At 43.8% G+C, this 17,789-nt stretch overlaps 1 protein-coding gene and 1 non-coding gene across 4 annotated transcripts in view; one reads left to right on the top strand and one right to left on the bottom strand.

The window, feature by feature from the left end:
* Abl1 (ABL proto-oncogene 1, non-receptor tyrosine kinase) overlaps positions 1-17,789 on the top strand; it is a 121,711-nt gene that overhangs the window by 63,504 nt on the left and 40,418 nt on the right. The window contains exon 1 of one of the 3 annotated variants that reach the window (XM_015497431.2): positions 17,532-17,710. The exons of the other annotated variants lie outside the window; for them this stretch is intronic. Coding sequence (XP_015352917.1) covers positions 17,632-17,710 — 79 coding nt within the window. The 5' untranslated portion in view covers positions 17,532-17,631. Of the gene's footprint in view, positions 1-17,531; positions 17,711-17,789 lie in introns of those variants that run through there. 3 annotated transcript variants of the gene reach the window in all.
* Trnav-cac lies at positions 13,084-13,157 on the bottom strand. The gene has a single exon. It is a non-coding gene; the product is annotated as a tRNA-Val (tRNA).

Below are 17,789 nucleotides of genomic sequence, written 5' to 3'. Positions count from 1 at the left end.
TTTTTTTTTTTTTTTTGGGGGGGGGTGGGTACCAGGGATTGAACTCAGGGGCACTCACTACTGAGCCACATCCCCAGCCCTATTTTATTTAGAGGCAGGGTCTCACTGAGCTGTTAATCTGCTGAGGCCGGCTTTGAACTCATAATCCTCGGCCTCCCAAATTGCTGGGATTATAGGCATACACCACTGCACCCAGCTTCCTCCTCATTTTTGAAGGATATTTTTGCCAGACACAGAATCTTGTTTGATTGTTTTTTTCTTTAGCACTTTGAACATTTTAGCCCACTGGCTTCTGGCCTCCGAGTTTATGATGAGAAGTCTACTCGTGATCTTATTGAGAATCCCTTCTATATGACACAGTGTTTCTTCTACTGCTTTCAAGATTTTCTGATTGTCTTTGGTGTTTGATGATTTGATTAGAGTGTATCTCAGTGTGGGTCTCTATTCATCCTACTTGGCACTCATTGAGCTTCTTGGATATTTATATGTTGAGAGCCACAGCCAGTCAGGATGGCGCCTGGCATTGCCAGAAGGAGTGGTTGAGAGGTGACACCAGCGCAAGCCATTAAGATGATGATAATTAAATTAAGCTGTGTAAATGGCTGTGACTGGATGATGGCTGGATTGAAACAGGCTGTGTATTCAGTTGTATATAGACCCCTGCAATCCGGCAATAGGGCGGCTCCTGCTGCCTTGGGCGCCCCTGCTACTTTTGAGTTCTCGCAGAGTTCCTGTTGAGTTCTTGCGGCCTCCGGGGAGGCTGGGAGATTTCCCCGGAAGCTTGCGTGGAGTGCGGGTGAGAGTTCGGGCAATAAAGTAGTTCCTGTTTGAACCTACAAGTGCCTCGTGGCTGCTCGGTTATTTTGTGCCCAGCCAGACTGCGGCATTTATATTCATGTCTTTCATCAAATTTGGGAAGTCTTTGGCCATTATTTCTTCAAATATTCCCTTTGTCTCTTCTCCTTGTGGGACCCCCTTAATACAAATATTGGTCCATTTGGTAGTGTTCTATAGGTCCCTTATGCTCAGGCTCAATAATTTGATTTCCATTGTCTTGCCTTTTAGTTCACTGAATTTATGCACAGTATAATTTACCCATTTTGACAATGAATACAGTTATGTAACTAGCTACCAGACAAATCATAGAACCATTCCATGACCTCTATATTTTCTTTATCCTTTTGTTGTCAACCCATCCTTCTAACCATAGCAACTGCTGCTCAGTTTCTGGTGCTTAGAATTTTGCCCATTACAGAATACCATATGAATAATATTATAAAGTATGTCATCTTTTGAGCCAGAATGCATTTATAAGTCATCCTTGTTGTATGTAATCAGTGGTCCATTCCTTTTCATTGCTGAGTAATATTCCATTGTATTATGTGCCACAATATATTTACTCGTTCACCCACTGAACTACATTTAAATTGTTTCCAGTTTTTTTTTATCATGAATAAACCCACTATAAATATCCACAAACAAGTTTCATGTGTCAACATGATTTTCATTTGTCTTAGGTAAATAGAATGGAATTGCTAGGTCATGTGATAACAAACTGCAGAGTTCTACAGAGTGAGTATATATTCTCCTTTTGTCATCCCATCAGCAATTTGTGCCGGTTTGTGTTCATATCATTTGTGACATTCTTGCCAGGTTACTTTCTCCCACTATGTGATTTGCCTTTTCATTCTTTTAACAGTGTTTTTAGAAGAGCAGAACTTTAGAATTTTAAAGAAGTACAATTTATCAATTTCCTTCCCTCCTTCCTTTCTTCCTTCCTTCACTGGGGATTGAAACCAAGGGCACTTTACTACTGAGCTCCGTCCCCAGTCTTTTTTTTTTTTTTTTTTTTTTTTGAGACAAGATCATACTAACTTGCCCAGGCTGGTCTCAAACTTGTGATCCTCCTGCCTCAGCCTCTGGGATTTCAGGTGTGTGCCATCCCACCTATTTTTCTTAAGTTTCTATAAGTATTATAAGTTTTTTTTTTTTTTTTAATATTTATTTATTTTTTAGTTCTTGGCGGACACAACATCTTTGTATGTGGTGCTGAGGATCGAACCTGGGCCGCACGCATGCCAGGCAAGTGCGCTACCGATTGAGCCACATCTCCAGCCCCTATTATAAGTTTTTATTTGACTTCTGAGCTTATAATCCATTTTGCATTAAATTTTACATATTATACGAAGTGTTGATTCAGAGTCATCATTTTGCACGTGGATATCCAATGTCTGAGCACCATTTGTTCAAAAAACTAACCTTTTCCCATTCAATTGCCTTTGGACCTTTGTGGAAAATCAGCTCAGCTTGTGTATACATGTATGTGTCACTTGTATGCCCTTAATTGATTTCTAAATTCTGAAAGGAAAATGGTAAAAAGAAAGACTTGCATATTTCTGCTTTACTGTTTGTCTATTTTGAGTTGCTCTAACAAAATACCACAGATGGGATAATTTATAATGAACAGGAGGTTATTTTGGCTCATGGCTCTGGAATCTAGGAAGTCTAAAACCGAAGGCCCGGCCTCTGGTGAGGGCTTCTTGCTATATCATCCCAAGGCAAAAGGGAGAGTATGTGAGTGAGCGAGATGGAGCTGAGCGCCTGGTGCCCTTTCTCATGCCCTTTCTCATCCGTGAGGGTGGAGCCCTTAGGACTTCAGCACTTCCCTCGAGGCCCCGCCTTCCAACACTGTTGCGCCAGGGGTTAAGTTTCTACCACTACCTTTTGGGGGACACATTCAAGTCATAGCACTGGCTCCTGTCCTAGGAAGCCCTTCCTGACAGCCTCGGAGATAAGAGTCATTCCCTTCTATTCCCCTTTTGGAGATCAGTGAGAAAGTGGAAAGGAGAAGGCTGGACAGAAGCAACGTCTTCTTCTGGCCCCTGACCACACATTTATGATTGAGTGTTTCCCACCTTCGTCATCTCTGTGCTGCATCCCCCCCCCAAGACTGCACACCCCTAGGCCAGGAAGCTGGGCTCCTTTTCTTTTGCCGTCTTTATCTCCATTCCCAAGTCTGTGATGAGGAGCCAAGGATTTTGTACAGTACCCCAGCCAGTGAGTCCAAGAGTGAAGAGACAGATCCACTTTCCTTTTGTTGGTTTGGGTTTTTTTTTTTTTTTTTTTTTCACAGTACTGGGGACAGAACCCAGGGGGTGCTTTACCACCGAGTCATATCCACAGCCTTTTTTATTTTTTACTTTGTGACAGCGTCTTGCTAAGTTGCCCAGGCTAGCCTCAAACTCGGGATCCTCCTGCCTCAGCCTCCTGAGTTGCTGGCCCCACTGTGCCCAGCTCTGCTTTTCTTTACTCTGCAGCTATCTCTGATTCTATCCTAGTGTGTCTCAGCGCTGTCAGAGGAACTCGCCTGAGCCAGGTGCGTTTCACATGCAGTTAGGCTGAACACACTCTTAGTACTCACAGAGTGGACTATCCCATTCCTCCCAGCCAGCAGTCCCTCAGACAGAACAGACCACGTTCCACCAACTGCACGACGTCTCTTGGTCTCTTGGCCACCGAGGTGGTCTCTGGATGATTGATGATCGGAGGCAGGTAGCTCGAACCAGAGTGGCTGCGGGTTTCGCGGGTTTCGCGGTGATAGCAGAGCAGCCGATGTGGCCAGGAGAGTGCCTCCTTGGGTGTTTCTTCCCCTCCCTTAGGTGTCGCCCTCAGCAGCACTGGGGGAGAATGCTCCTGCAGTGGTAGCAGGCCTCAGGGGGTCTCTGAGCCTTGCTTCCCAGAGTGCCTCTCTCCCTCCAGGAGCTGTGCTTCTGTGAGGGCTTATATAGGCTCCCTGCAGTCTGCAGGACCTCACTGTCACCCTGATCGCCAGCTACCTTCTGCTACTTGCAGAAGGGGCAGAAGGATAAGGTGGCAGGTGGGTTATCTGCTGTCCAAGTTAGCTCATGCTCTCTGGGTGCTTGCTTCTCAGAGTGCTCCTTACAGTGTGATTTCTGTTGTGCAGACATCCTGGATGAGCATGTTATCCTGGGCATGTTTTAGGCATTGGGGGCTCTCAGCTTCTCCCACCCCTCCTGCCTGGTGTGACTCTGTTTTGGTGGGCTTCAGCCACTGCTGCTTTATGGAAATAAGAGTCATTCCCTTCTACTTCCCCTGAGTTGTTTTGGAGATCAAATGAGAAAGTGGAAAGGAGAAGGCTGGACAATATTGAGAACTATCCGTGGGTTCATTTTTACAACCCCTTTGTTTATTGTTACCTTATGATTCATGAAATATTTATTGTTAATAATCCCAATATTTAATTGATTGCTTTTCCTTCTCAGCACTTTGTAAGCATAATATTTACTACCTAGAAACTTTCCTGCAACAGCTCTTAAATATTCTAAATATTTTGATCCCCAGCTAGTCCCTATGACACCTGGTTTCCAGTAGAGATGTAACAGTTGGGACTGTGCTGTTCACAGGGTGTGCATATTTGGAATGCTCAAATGGGCATCCCTTGGTGCCTTTGAGAAGGCTGCAGGTGCCCCCAGGAGAGTGTCCACATGCTTCCTGTGAATGAGAGGGGTGGTTCATGCATTCCAGCCTCATCTGTGCCAAATGACTGGCTTTCTCAGGCATCATTTGTGTACATGTGTGAGGGGATCCTGGGGATTGAACCCAGGGTCTCGTCTATGCCAGGTAAATGCCCTACACTGACCTGCATCCAGGCCCTTTTTTAAAATCTCATTTTACTTTGAGACAGGGTCTCACTGAGTTGCCGAGGCTGGCCTTAAGTTAGTGGTCCTCCCACCTCAGCCTGGGATTCCAGTAGCTGGGAATCCCAGGAGTGTGCCATGCTGCCCAGCCCGAGGGCTGTACTGTACCCAGCCCGAGGTTTCTCTCCCTGCTCTGGCTCTGGAGCACCCCGTCCTCACGCAGCCCTCCCTCACACACACTCCGCAGTGGGAATCTGTTGGTTGGGTGTTGGGAGCGTCAGAGTTGGTGGGGAATGGAACATGGCTCTTGTCAGAACGTGTCTGAGTACACCAAGCACCGGCAGCACGCACGGCCTGGCCTGGCGCTGACTGAGCAGGTGACTTGGAGCATCTCTACTCCTTTGTGTGACATCATAAAAGGATATCAGAATCAGAGTACACATTGCTATTTTCCCTTTTTTATTAGCGGTTTTACTGATATCTAATTTGCATGCCAGAAAATTTACCATTTTAATGTGTAATTCAGTGGTCTCTAGTAAGTGTGTAAAGCGTGCACCTTAACCAAACTCCGCTTTTAGAGCATTTCCATCATCCTCAAAGAATCCCTTCTGCCCCGCCACAGTTAGTCCTGCTCCCACCAGGCAATACTGATTGTTTAAATTCATTCTAATTTGTTATATATGACAGAATGCCATTCAATTCATATTACACATGTAGAGCACAATATTTCATGTGTATGGTTGTACACAAAGTAGAGTCACATCATTCACGTCTTCATACATGTACTCAGGGTAATGATATCCATCTCATTCCACTGTCTTTCCTGCTCCCTTGACCCCTCACTTCCTCTCCCTCCTCTTTGCTCTATCTAGAGTTCTCTAATCCTTCCATGCTCCACCCCCCATCCCCACTATGAGTCATTCTCCTTATATCAGAGAAAACATTTGGCATTTGGTTTTTTGGGATTGGCTAACTTCACTTAGCATTATCTTCTCTAACTCCATCCATTTACCTGCAAATGCCATGATTTTATTCTCTTCTAATGCTGAATAATATTCCATTGTGTATATATACCAAATTTTCTTTATTCATTCATCACTGAAGGGCATCTAGGTTGGTTCCATGGTTTAGCTATTGTGAATTGTGCTGCTATAAACATTGATGTGGCTGCATCCCTATAGTGTGCTGTTTTTAAGTCCTTTGGGTATAGATGGAGGAGTGGGATAGCTGGGTCAAATGGTGGTTCCATTCCCAGTTTTCCAAGGAATTCCATACTGCTTTCTGGATTGGTTGCACCAATCTGCAGTCCCACCAGCAATGTATGAGTGTGGTAACACTAATTTTCTTGCTGTCTATAGAATTGTCTTCTGTGCATTATTGTATGAATGGAGTTTTATGCACTATGTAGTCTTTTGTGACTAGTTTTTTTTCTCTCTTAGTATTTTTTTGAGGTCTGTCTGTATTGTAGCATATATAGTGCCTCATTTCTTTTTATTGTTGAATATTATTCCATTGTTCAGATGTGCATTTTGTTTATTTATTCACCAGTTGATGGGCATTTGGACTGTTTCTAGTTTGGGGCCATGCTGTGTGAGCATTTATGTATGTCTTCATGTGGATATGTGTTTTCATTTCTCCTGGTGCGATTCTTAGGAATTGAATTATGGGTGTTACAGTAAGTTTTATGTTTAACTTTTTTTTTAAATATTTTTTTTTAGTTGTAGATGGACACAATACCTTTATGTTATTTTTATGTAGTGCTGAGGATCAAACCCAGTGCCTTCCACATGCAAGGTGAGCAATCTACCACTGAGTACAACCCCAGCCCATATTTGGCTTTTTAAGAAAGTGCATATTTCACCCGGGGCAGTGGTATATATGCCTGTAATACCAGGTACTCGGGAGGAGACCCTGGTAGGAGGTACCAGGCAGGAGATTTACAAGTTCAAGGCCAGCCTGGAAAACTTAGGGAGACCCTGTTTCAAAATTAAAAATAGAAAGAGCTGGGCATGTGGCTCAGTGGTGAAGTACTTCTGGGTTTAATCCCCCAGTACCACAAAAAGAAAAAAGGGTGTTCTTTCTGAAAGTGACTACATTCCCACCAGCAAGACATGAGCCTTCCTATTTCTTTACAGCTTTGACAGCACTGGGTTGTATCTGTTGTTTTTATTACTGCCTTTGGAATAGATATGAAATCATAGATCTCATTATGACAGTAGTTTCCACTCTTTCTAGGGCCCTGGTTTCCATCTCTCTCTCTCTGTCTTTCTAATTGGGTAGAAGTCATCTTACTGACACTGTGCTAATCGGTAGGTAACAAGTCCGTTTCCATGGCATGTCATCCTTTTTGGATCCAGTTTAACATCATGAAACCAAGCACCCACATTTTAACAAACAGTGATTATGTAATGACAGTCTGTGTATGTTTAAATGATTGAAAGGGTAATAGCACAAGACAGATGTCATTTGTTATTTATTCATCCCTCTTTTATTGGCACATTATAATTATACATGATGCTGGGATCATGTGGTCAGTCTTGTTCCTCTCCTTTCCCTCCCCTCCTCCCTCCTTGTCTCCTTCCTCTTTAGGTTCCATTTCTTGAATGTCCATGCTGCACAAATGTTCATGTGCTATTTAGCCATTTGTATTACTTCTTTCGTTATATATCAACTCAGATATTTTGCCTATTTTTTAATTGGTCTGTTATACTGTCTTGTTGATACAAGCTCTTCATAGGTACATGAAGAACACACGGATTTTTTTTTTTTTTTTTTTTTTTTTTTTTTTTTNTTTCTTTCTTTCTTTCTTTCTTTCTTTCTTTCTTTCTTTCTTTCTTTCTTTCTTTCTTTCTTTCTTTCTTTCTTTCTTTCTTTCTTTCTTTCTTTCTTTCTTTCTTTCTTTCTTTCTTTCTTTCTTTCTTTCTTTCTTTCTTTCTTTCTTTCTTTCTTTCTTTCTTTCTTTCTTTCTTTCTTTCTTTCTTTCTTTCTTTCTTTCTTTCTTTCTTTCTTTCTTTCTTTCTTTCTTTCTTTCTTTCTTTCTTTCTTTCTTTCTTTCTTTCTTTCTTTCTTTCTTTCTTTCTTTCTTTCTTTCTTTCTTTCTTTCTTTCTTTCTTTCTTTCTTTCTTTCTTTCTTTCTTTCTTTCTTTCTTTCTTTCTTTCTTTCTTTCTTTCTTTCTTTCTTTCTTTCTTTCTTTCTTTCTTTCTTTCTTTCTTTCTTTCTTTCTTTCTTTCTTTCTTTCTTTCTTTCTTTCTTTCTTTCTAATAGTTGGACACAATACCTTTATTTTGTTTATTTATTTTTATGTGGTGCTGAGTATTGAACCCAGGGCCTTGCGTGTGCCAAGTGAGTGTTCTACCGCTGAGCCCCAGCCCAGCCCTGCAGTTTCTCATTTTCTAAAAGTGACACGACCATTTAAAAAAACTCCAATTAACAATTTTTATTAGAGGTAGAAAATAAACTTGATTTGGAGAATTCTTAGATTCATGTAAATTAAAACTGGGTTTTTAAAAAATATATATATTTTTTTTAGTTGTAGATGGACACAATATCTTCATTTTTATTTATTTATTTTTATGTGGTGCTGAGAATTGAACCCAGGGCCTCGCGCATACGAGGCAAGCGCTCTACCACTGAGCTACAACTCCAGCCCCAGAACTGGTTCTTTTTTTTTTTTTTTTTACTGCTGTTACCATAAGGTCTAAATGGTTGTCATGATAGCCCCAAATTCCAGTGATTTGAACAGGTGAGGTGCTTGTTTCTCTCTCCTGTGCCAGGCTGTCATTAGCCGCCCCGAGTGGGCTCAGTGGCTCCACAGGTCAGACACCTTCCATCCTATCACCCTTTTAAGACATGACTTCAACCTCTGGATCCATATTGGCCATCCTGGCTATCAGGCCCCTTGTAGGCAGGGGACATGCAAAGAGGAGGGAGCACATGCCCATTCCTTTTATGAACCTGACCGAGAATTATAGACATTACTTTTGTTCACATTCGGATGGTGAGAACCTAGTCCCCTGGTAGTGCCTTGCTGCAAGAGGGGCTGGGGACTGTAGTTTCTGTTCTGGGACGATGTGTGCATTGAACACCCAAGGGTAAGGCCAGATCTTAGGGCAAGTTCTAGAGGACTCACGGAACAGAATGAGGCGATAATTGTAGAGCAGAACAAGGATGGCATAATGAGGGCTTTGAGCAGAGGGTTAAAAAAGCTTGGAGGTAGGAAGCCTCAGGCCATTTACCATTTCGTTGGAGGAAATTGTCAAATCTTGGAGGATTTTGGGATCAAACGTCACAAATTCCTAATTCGGGCCATGGACTTAGGTTGTCTGATTTAGATTGTGGCCATATTGGTAGAGGAACCCAGGGTTTTGGATGAGCAATAAGGCAAGCTAAGGGGGAGTCCGTGGAAGGGACTGGGTAGCTCCCGTGCTGGAGAGGTCTGACCGGGGTGGTGGTGGCCATCAGGGCGTCCCCTGATAGTCTTCCATCAGCGGAGAGTTCCACTGGAGAGTGAGAGAACATCTTCTCTCCAGTCTCAATGGTAGGGGACTCCTGGGGTCCAGGTGGGCCAGAGGGGAGGGTCTGGGGCAGAGTACCTCTGGGAGAGCCTGGGAGGGGTCTTCCCTCTCGGAGGAGTGAGGAGGCCAGCATTGCATGCAGGAACAAAATGGCAGAAAGTTGGCTCAAACTAGTTTTTATCTCATGGAGAGAGAAAAAACTGGAGGCTTGTTGGAATGGGGAAGGGCAAAAAGAACCCCTAAAACATCCCATTTCCCTGTCAGGGAACTAAATGAAAGCACATGAAAGAGAATACAAAAAGAAAAAAAGAAAAGAAAGGCAGACCTCATGAGCAGCCATGCCTTATGGAGCACTGGAGGGGCACACCTTCAGGAGCAAAATGGTGGCAGGCTACCACGAGGATCTGACTTTTATGTGGCCTTAGCAGGGCCAGGTCATGGGAGGAGTTTAGGGTGGGGCAGGAGGACAGGTAGGTAACCACAGCCTTCATCTCTGGAGAGGTTTCAAGGTATTGACTCAGGAGACAATGAGAGAATCCTACTGCTGCCACCTGCAAGCTGGGGACCCAGGAGAGCTGGTCATAGTGCAGTGGGGAGGCTGAGAGCCCAAGGCAGTGGCATGGATTCCAGGGAGTCTTAAGGGCCAGGGGGGTGGATGTCCCCTCTCAGGCAGCCAGGCCGAGGAAGGGAGGTCTGCCCACACCGCAGCAGGGCCCCCTCTCGCAGCCCACCCATGCAAATGCTGGCCTCTTCTCAACGCACCCTCCCAGACACACCCAGAACTAAGGTTTAAGCTGATATCCAGCCATCATGCCATCCAGTTGATACATAAAATAAAGCATCACACTCGGGATATGTGAATGTAACTTTGAGGTTAAGTCTGCTTTGGGAGTTGCTGTAGGGCATAGAACTTCTATAGCAGTTATAGGAAGGGTATCAAACCAGAGGGTGGTTCCTGCCCTGGTGGCTTTGCACCAAAGCTCTGTTTTGTACTTTTCTTCTCAAGGGGACACAGGACCCCCAACCTGGCCCTCCTCCTGCCCTCAGCAAAGACCTCTGGACAGTCTCTCCACAGCTAGCAGCAGGTGGCCCTTCTATCCCCAGTCAGGTCATAGTAGTTCTGGATGGACATGCAGAATCTGTTACTTTAAGGAAGAAGCAATTGCAGTGCTGTCTGACTTCAGAGATGCCATGGCTTCTCTAGGAGAGCAGGGATTTCTAACAAGTGCAGGGAGGAAATCTGATTCCATGTGTTTTGTGTGTGTGTTTAAAACCTCGACAACAAAACAAATGGGTGCTAAACATTTTGAAGAAGCAAACATGAGCTCTTCTTTAATGTTTCATTTCTAGGGTTCCAAGCTTTGGTAAATAATTACCAAGAACTTTGCTTTCCCCAGCACAACCACAGGCCACTGAGAGGGTCGGATACCAAAGCATCCAGTACTTCACAGCCCAGCTCAGCTGCCCAGAGATAACTTGGATAAACATGGACTCCTCCGAGTCCCTGCTGGGTTTTGCACTGCAGGGAGGGTTAGCCAGCTTTTCTTTCCTTCCAGCCTTCTCTCTGCCCTCCCCTCCCGCTGCCTTCTTCCCCACCCCCAAAGGTAATGTGATCCCGGCCTGGTCTGTGCGCTCTGCGGATTCTTTTAGTCTTAGAGAAAGGGAGGAAAAAGATTAACTGTTGCTTTACCAACTTCAAAGTCAAGACAACTTCAGAAAGCCAAGCTCAGTGCCCATGTTTGAAAACCAAGAGAGATTGCATGTTAATAACCAGTGTGTGGGCGTTTCCTATTATCAATTGTTTCTTAGTGTGCTCCAGTTCATCTGTTGCACAGATGATAATTGGAAGCCTGTAGGTTTTTCAAACTATTACTGTTTTTGATTGCAACAAAGTCATCATGTAGCTATTTTTTATTTGTTTTATAGAGATCTTAATCTTCACTTATTATCAGACTAGAAACAAAAACGACTTTTGGTGACTTAAAACAACATTATTTGGCACTTATTGCAAAAGTTAAGCATCATAAAGGGACACAGACATATCACAAAACCATTCAGAATCTCTTTAAGTTGAATTCAGCACTTAGAGTTTAATAAGAATATTCCAAACTACTTTTGTTTAATAATATTTTTGCTTATAATTAAACTTAAAGGTTCAGTATTGTAAGTGGATTTAATAATTCAGGGTTTGGTGGTTCATTTCCTGACCATCCACAAAATTAAGATTTGAGACCTGTAGTTTATAATTTTTAAATCGTTTTTTCAGCCTGGTATCTGTCAATTCTTATTCTAGGTACATGGTAAATGTCATGTATTGTGAATCTGGAGATTTGGATTTTTTTTAACCAGATTCTCCTCTTAACCTGCTGAGTGCCCTAGTACATACAAATTATTTTATCTTTATGTGCCACAGTGTCAACTGATTAAAAATGATTAAAGGTGGGAGCTCTGTATTTATCTCCATTGTCTCCCTCAGCCCCACTAAATTAGCTACAAAAAGATTTTTTAAAAAGTGAATGTGCATAAGACAAAGGAACCCAAAGAGACTCAACTGGAGTAGAAAGCTCGGCAGGTTCTGGGAAATGAAAGGCAGTCAGAAGAGTGGGAGAAGAGTTAGTGGCACTGAAGATGCCCAAGGCTAACTTTTTCTGAAAGAGCCCTTGATAAAAAGTGAGCCACTGTGCTCATAGGGACTGGAGGAAAGTTCAGGCATTAGAGGTGTTGGTACCCAAACAGGGGTGAGCCCAAGAGATCTGTGAAAGTCTGCTCAAGGGACATTTCCATCCTTCAAGCTGCTCCCCACCCTGTGCATCCAGCTGACCACCTGTCCTCCTCTCCTCCCTGAGACTAGGGAAGTATCTTTTAAGGCTCTAGACACAGGAGCCTCACCTCCAGCATGGGTCAAGATGAAGCAATTGGCTGAAAAAAATGCGCTGGGCTAGTGGGGATTTGTTTGTTTTTAGTTCTTAGCCTCTCTTCTGGTATCTGCTAGCCAGAGCCCTAACAAAGATAAGATTGAAATATTATTTTCCTTTTTGGGGGAGGGGCAGTACCAGAGATTCAACTCAGGCACTCGACCACTGAGCCCATCCCCAGCCCTATTTTGTATTTTATTTAGAGACAGGGTCTCTCTGAGTTGCTTAGCACCTTGCTCTTGCTAAGGCTGGCTTTGAACTCGAGATCCTCCTGTTTCAGCCTCCCAAACCGCTGGGATTATAGGCATGTGTCACTGCATCTAGCCTGAAATATTATTTTCTAAGGAGAAGGAAAAAAAAAGAATCATCCTACAGAAAAGGCTGATTAAAAATCTAGTTCACCATTTGCATCTCATCAGAGTCTGCCAGGCATCATGCCCCTTTCGTGTTGAGCACTTGCAGTTGTGTTTTTAGTTCTTACTCCTGTACAGTGACTGGATACCCAGACACTAGAGAAGTCTGTAACTGAGAGAGTGCAACAAAACACAGAAAATAGGAAGCCGGTGGAAATAAAGACAGTGCAGGAAGCAGGAGGTGTTCAAAGCAACTATTTGCTATCCTTGGACAGAGAGATCACAAACACCAAACAATAGGACACTACTAAAACAACAGCAGTCAGAATGAGCGCTTTACCATTTAAAACATTATAGCCAAAATTTAAATTCAAACAGAAGGGGCTGGGGTTGTGGCTCAGTGGTAGAATGCTTGCCTAGCATGTGTGAGGCACTGGATTCAATTCTCAGCACCACATATAAATAAATGAATAAAATAAAGGTTCATCAACATCTAAAAAAAATTTTTTTTAATTCAAACAGAAGGCTTGAAAAATATTCTAGAATAGTCAGAATGTAGAATATAAAGACAAAGACATAGGCAATAAAAGAGAACAAATAAAATCNTTTTTTTTTTTTTTTTTTTTTTTGTGTGTGTGTGTGTGTGTGGTGCTGGGGATTGAACCCAGGACCTTGTGCATGTGAGGCAAGCACTCTACCAACTGAGCTACATCCCCAGCCCCATACGGTATTTGTTATTTCTAATCTTCAAACCCCAGTGAGATGGCCACACTTAGCATCACTTCCCATGCTGCAGATGGGAAAACAAAGGCTCAGGGCGGGATAAGTTGCTATGGTGGGTGGCAGATCTAGGCTCAGAATGAGGCTTGGGTGATGCCACAGCTCATTCCATCTCCATTGGGCTGCTTCCCATTGCCTGGCTTGCCCAGGCTAGTCACAGGCCTCCGTGACATGTAACTCAAGACCAACAAATAGTGCTAAAAATTGAAAAATTTGAGACTTAAAGGGATGCATATGTGTTCTTACACAGTGGCAAAAATGGACATGGTTGTATAATCTTTGAAGCTATCTTGTCCTTTAGTCAGAAACACGCAGGACAGAGTGGGGAACCTGAGGCCTTGCACAGTCAGAGGCAGTGGGCTTTGTTAGCCTGTACATACGAAATCAAATGCGTGTGTCTCAGTACCTGTGCTGTTCTCACCAAGCTACTAGCTGGAGTTAGTGAAACCTGGGGTCATCTGATCATGGGATCCCAGCCAGGCCTCATCTCAGATTTGCCCGTCTCCCTCCCACCCACGCTCCCACCCCAGTCTTACTGTTGAGTGGAGCTTCTGCACCTGAATCCTGCCTCCTTCCCCTGCTGTGCTGGGGGCCCCTGCCCCCCACCTCTTTTTTTAAAGAGAGATGAATTCCAAATTAAAAAAAAAATCAATCTCCTAATCTCTTCAGAGAAAAGTGTGCTTTTGACAACTTGTTCTGAAGTTACACATTTCTTACATTCGGAAATTACTTTCAAATGAATAAATTTTAGAAATATCTATTTCTGTTTGCCCTGTTACCAGTGAAAACAAGGAGCATCCCTGCTCTCTTCCAAACCAGTTTTCTACCTCACATACACACATCCATCATCCAGCCAGCTTAAAGCACTCAGTCCACATACTCTGATGTTGTGGGCTAGGGATCATAGGTGTGCATTTAAGCAGGCAGTTCAGGTGAGTCACAATAGGTTGTTCATGCACCAAACTTTAAAAACATTGATCAGAACACAGGTTTGATGTAGCTAAGGATTTTTATTCTTTCTTAATATTCTTAATATGTTTTACAATATTTGTAATTCCCTGATTTTTTTTTTTTTTTTCGACCAGGATTTTACCCAGGGGCCCTTAACTGAGCTATAGCCCCAGCACCCCACCCCCACCCCTGGTGCTGGGGATTGAGCTCATGGCCTTGTGCATGCAAGGCAAACACTTTATCAGCTGAGCTATATCCTCAGCCCCCAGCCCTTTTTATATTTTATTTTGAGACAGGGTCTTACTGAGTTGCTCAGGGCCTTCCTAAATTGCCGAGGTTGGCTTTGAACTAGCAATGTTCATGCCCCAGCCTCTGGGATTATAGGCATGCGCCACCACACCCAGCCACATTATTTTCTTTTAAGACATATTTTCCCAACAGTTATTGATTTTGATTTCATCTTGGATTTGTTCATATTATTCATCTTTCACTTAAGTTGGAAATTTTGTGCAATTCTGTAAAGTTCAAGAATTATCTGCCTTGCTACCTCCTACCCATATGAACTTCCCCTCTTGTCCCTTCCCTCAGTTTCCTTACCAGTAAAATGGAATTAAACTATACAAAATTAATAGGCTCGCAGTGAGGGCTTATGAGTGTCTGGCTCATATTAGGTGCAAATTAAGTTTCTTTTCCAAACAACTAAATTGCAACATCACATCACAAATTAGCTGATAGTCTTTTAATTTCTTCCTTTGTTTTTTCCTTTTCATTCCTTTTCTTTTATCTTTTTGAGTGTGGGGTTGTAGAGAAATTCTTCTTGGGCCTTTCTTCCCTTTGCTAAGATGATTGCAATATTCCTTTATTCACTTGTCCACAGTGCTTTTTGGAACTTGCAAGTTAGCTTCAAAAGCAGCAAAAGCAGGATCTGGAAAGAATAGTCCTGGTTTGATTTGGTAGTGTGCAGTTTGGCAATATCGTCAATGTTCATTGCTGTTAATTCAGAGTATCTGCCAGATCTGTATGCATAGTTTTATATAGAAATTGTAAAAGATCTGGACACAGTTTATTAGCATTACTCATTTCTAAGAGGATTTAAGAGGATAAGATCATTTTAGACTCAAGAACAGGACATTAATAATAGTCATTAGCTTTAAAAACAAGCTTATATCCCAGTATAAAGTACAGCACATACAAACAAATATCTGGGACTGAATTAATGGATAGTATTCAAAATATGGTTAGAATTTAAAAAATATAATTCTTGGCATTAAGCTGCCAAGTAATATAGCCCTTTAGTCTGAAATGCTATATAATGACAGACTTTATCATAGTCTGATCCAAGGCCCTTGAACTTTCCTAAACAACAGATATTGTATTTCTTAGCCTGTTTGTATTGGAGGCGCCCTTCTGAATGTTATTTTGGGCTTACATGTGGAGGTTGAAATGTTCAAAACAACACTAAACTTAATTTGGCAGTTACTACGCTCAGGACAGTGTCTTCCCGCCTCTAGATAGCATCCAGTCACTGCATCTGTCACCCAGTGGCCCTGTAGTTCTGGGTCTTCAGGAGATGGGAACAGTGTCCCAATAGTGCCTTCTTGGGTGCTTCCAAGGCCTCATCTGGTACCAGACACGAACAGTAGGTCTACACAGTGCAGTACAAATTCATTTCATACATGGATCAGAATTGGCAGAACCCCTCTGAAAAGTTAATGATGTCCTTCATGAAAACCCCTGTGACAAACACTAGTCTGGTCCAGTCCAGTCTTGAATCTTATGTGAAGATCTTGTTTCTTAGCCATTCCTAGTGTACCTAAGGTATCCAAGTTTTCATCATTACAGGACAGGCTAACAAGTAGCCGGGCTCTCTTAACCAAAGTTTTTTCTAAAATCTATAGTGACAACCTGAGTTATCTGATCAAAGATACAGATAGCCCAATGCTTTGATCCACTTGAAAGACAGATTCTTGGTGGGAATGGTGCAACCTAATCCATTAGTCAGGCACCTGATCCTTGGAGCCAGGCAGACTTGGTCCCTTCACTTTTGAGTCCATCTCTGCCTGTTTCCAGCTATGGACAAGGTGCAACCTCCCTCAAATCAATCAATCAATTTCTTACTCTCTTCCTTTCCTTTCTTTCCTCTCTCTCTCTCTCTCTCTCTCTCTCTCTTTCCCTCCTCCTCCTCCTCCTTCTTCTTCTTCGTTGTTTTTCACATGAAAAAGCAAGACAGTGATTTGATTTTCCTCAGTTTCATGGTGCAAATGTAGTGCAGTGATGTATATAACATGCTTCTTACATAGGAGCTATAGGGACTGGCACATGGTAAGATCTCAGTGCATGTCAGCTCCTACTGTTTAGGTGCTGTAAGACTTGAACTAAATTTTCTGCTGGTTACAATATAGATATCAGACAATATTAAGTAAATGTATTTTCCTGTTGTTATTGAAACTTAGTTGAATTTTATTAAATTGTTGGCTGTGGTTTGGCTCCTGATTGCTTCCCACTGCTCTAGATTTCTGCGTTTGTGTCAGTAACACATTGTGATTGTTGCTACTTTGTTACAATATTGCCTATGATCATTCCTAACTAGAGTTATAAAAACTTTGAACCAGCATAGCAATGAAATGGATTTTAAACAGTGGTATCCCCTGGTCTCCCTAAAGAGGCGGGAAAGTTACCTGTTGCTGAAAATGAGGAAAAAAGTGATGCAGGCCCTGCATGGGGAGACTAATTTCCCTTCACTTTAAACAACCTCTGTTTACAGCTGTCTCCATGCCTGGATGGTTGATTTGAGCCGTGTGTCCTGTATTTTGTGTGGTTGTCCCGTGCCTTGCAGCTCTCCATTCGTTCCAGAGTTGGCCTTAATCATAGTATGCTCCCTGAATGTGCATAACTAGTACTGGTAATTCCAGAGGAATCTGCATTTTCACCAACATTCTTGGGACATGGGGTTTGCCCTGGCACTGCGCCCAGTGGAACTCGTCAGAAGGGGGGCAGGTTGGGGACGGCTAATGCCATCAAGGAGATGCGCTAGGTTTCCGAAGTGGTGCCCGGGAGTGCTGCACTGCCCAGGGTGGGCGTCAAGTGCAGGACTGTGCTTCCAGCGTCCAGAAAGAACCTCCAAAGGCCCTGGACGGGCTCCCCTGATGAACAGAAATGGGCCGGGATGGCCCGGGAAAGCCGCGGCGGTTCGGGGCGGGCAGGGGCGAAGTGCCAGTCGAGGGCGGGGGCGCGGTTAGCAGGCGGTGGCCGTGGCCAGGAACGGGTTAAGGCTTCGAGGCGCCGGCGGAGGCTTGCGGGGGCGGGGCGGGCCCGGGCCCTTTGTTAACGGGCGCGTCCCGGCCCAGCGGAGACGCGGCCGCGGCCATGGGCGGGCGCGCGGGGCGGCGCTAAAGCGGCCTGGCGGGCCGGGGGCCCGGGGCGCGCGCCGAGCCTGGAGCGGGGCGCCTCCGCGGGAAAATGTTGGAGATCTGCTTGAAGCTGGTGGGCTGCAAATCCAAGAAGGGGCTCTCCTCGTCCTCCAGCTGCTACCTAGAAGGTGAGCCCGCCGCGGGCCCAGACCTGGCCGCGCGCTCGCCCTCCCGCTTCTTCCCTCCGCCTTTCTCCGGCCGTCCTGG

This window comes from Marmota marmota, unplaced genomic scaffold (genome assembly GCF_001458135.2).
Source record: "Marmota marmota marmota unplaced genomic scaffold, marMar, whole genome shotgun sequence".
NCBI classification, from domain to species: domain Eukaryota; kingdom Metazoa; phylum Chordata; class Mammalia; order Rodentia; family Sciuridae; genus Marmota; species Marmota marmota.
Note: the sequence above shows the minus strand (reverse complement) of the source record. Positions and strands in the feature narration are given on the sequence as shown.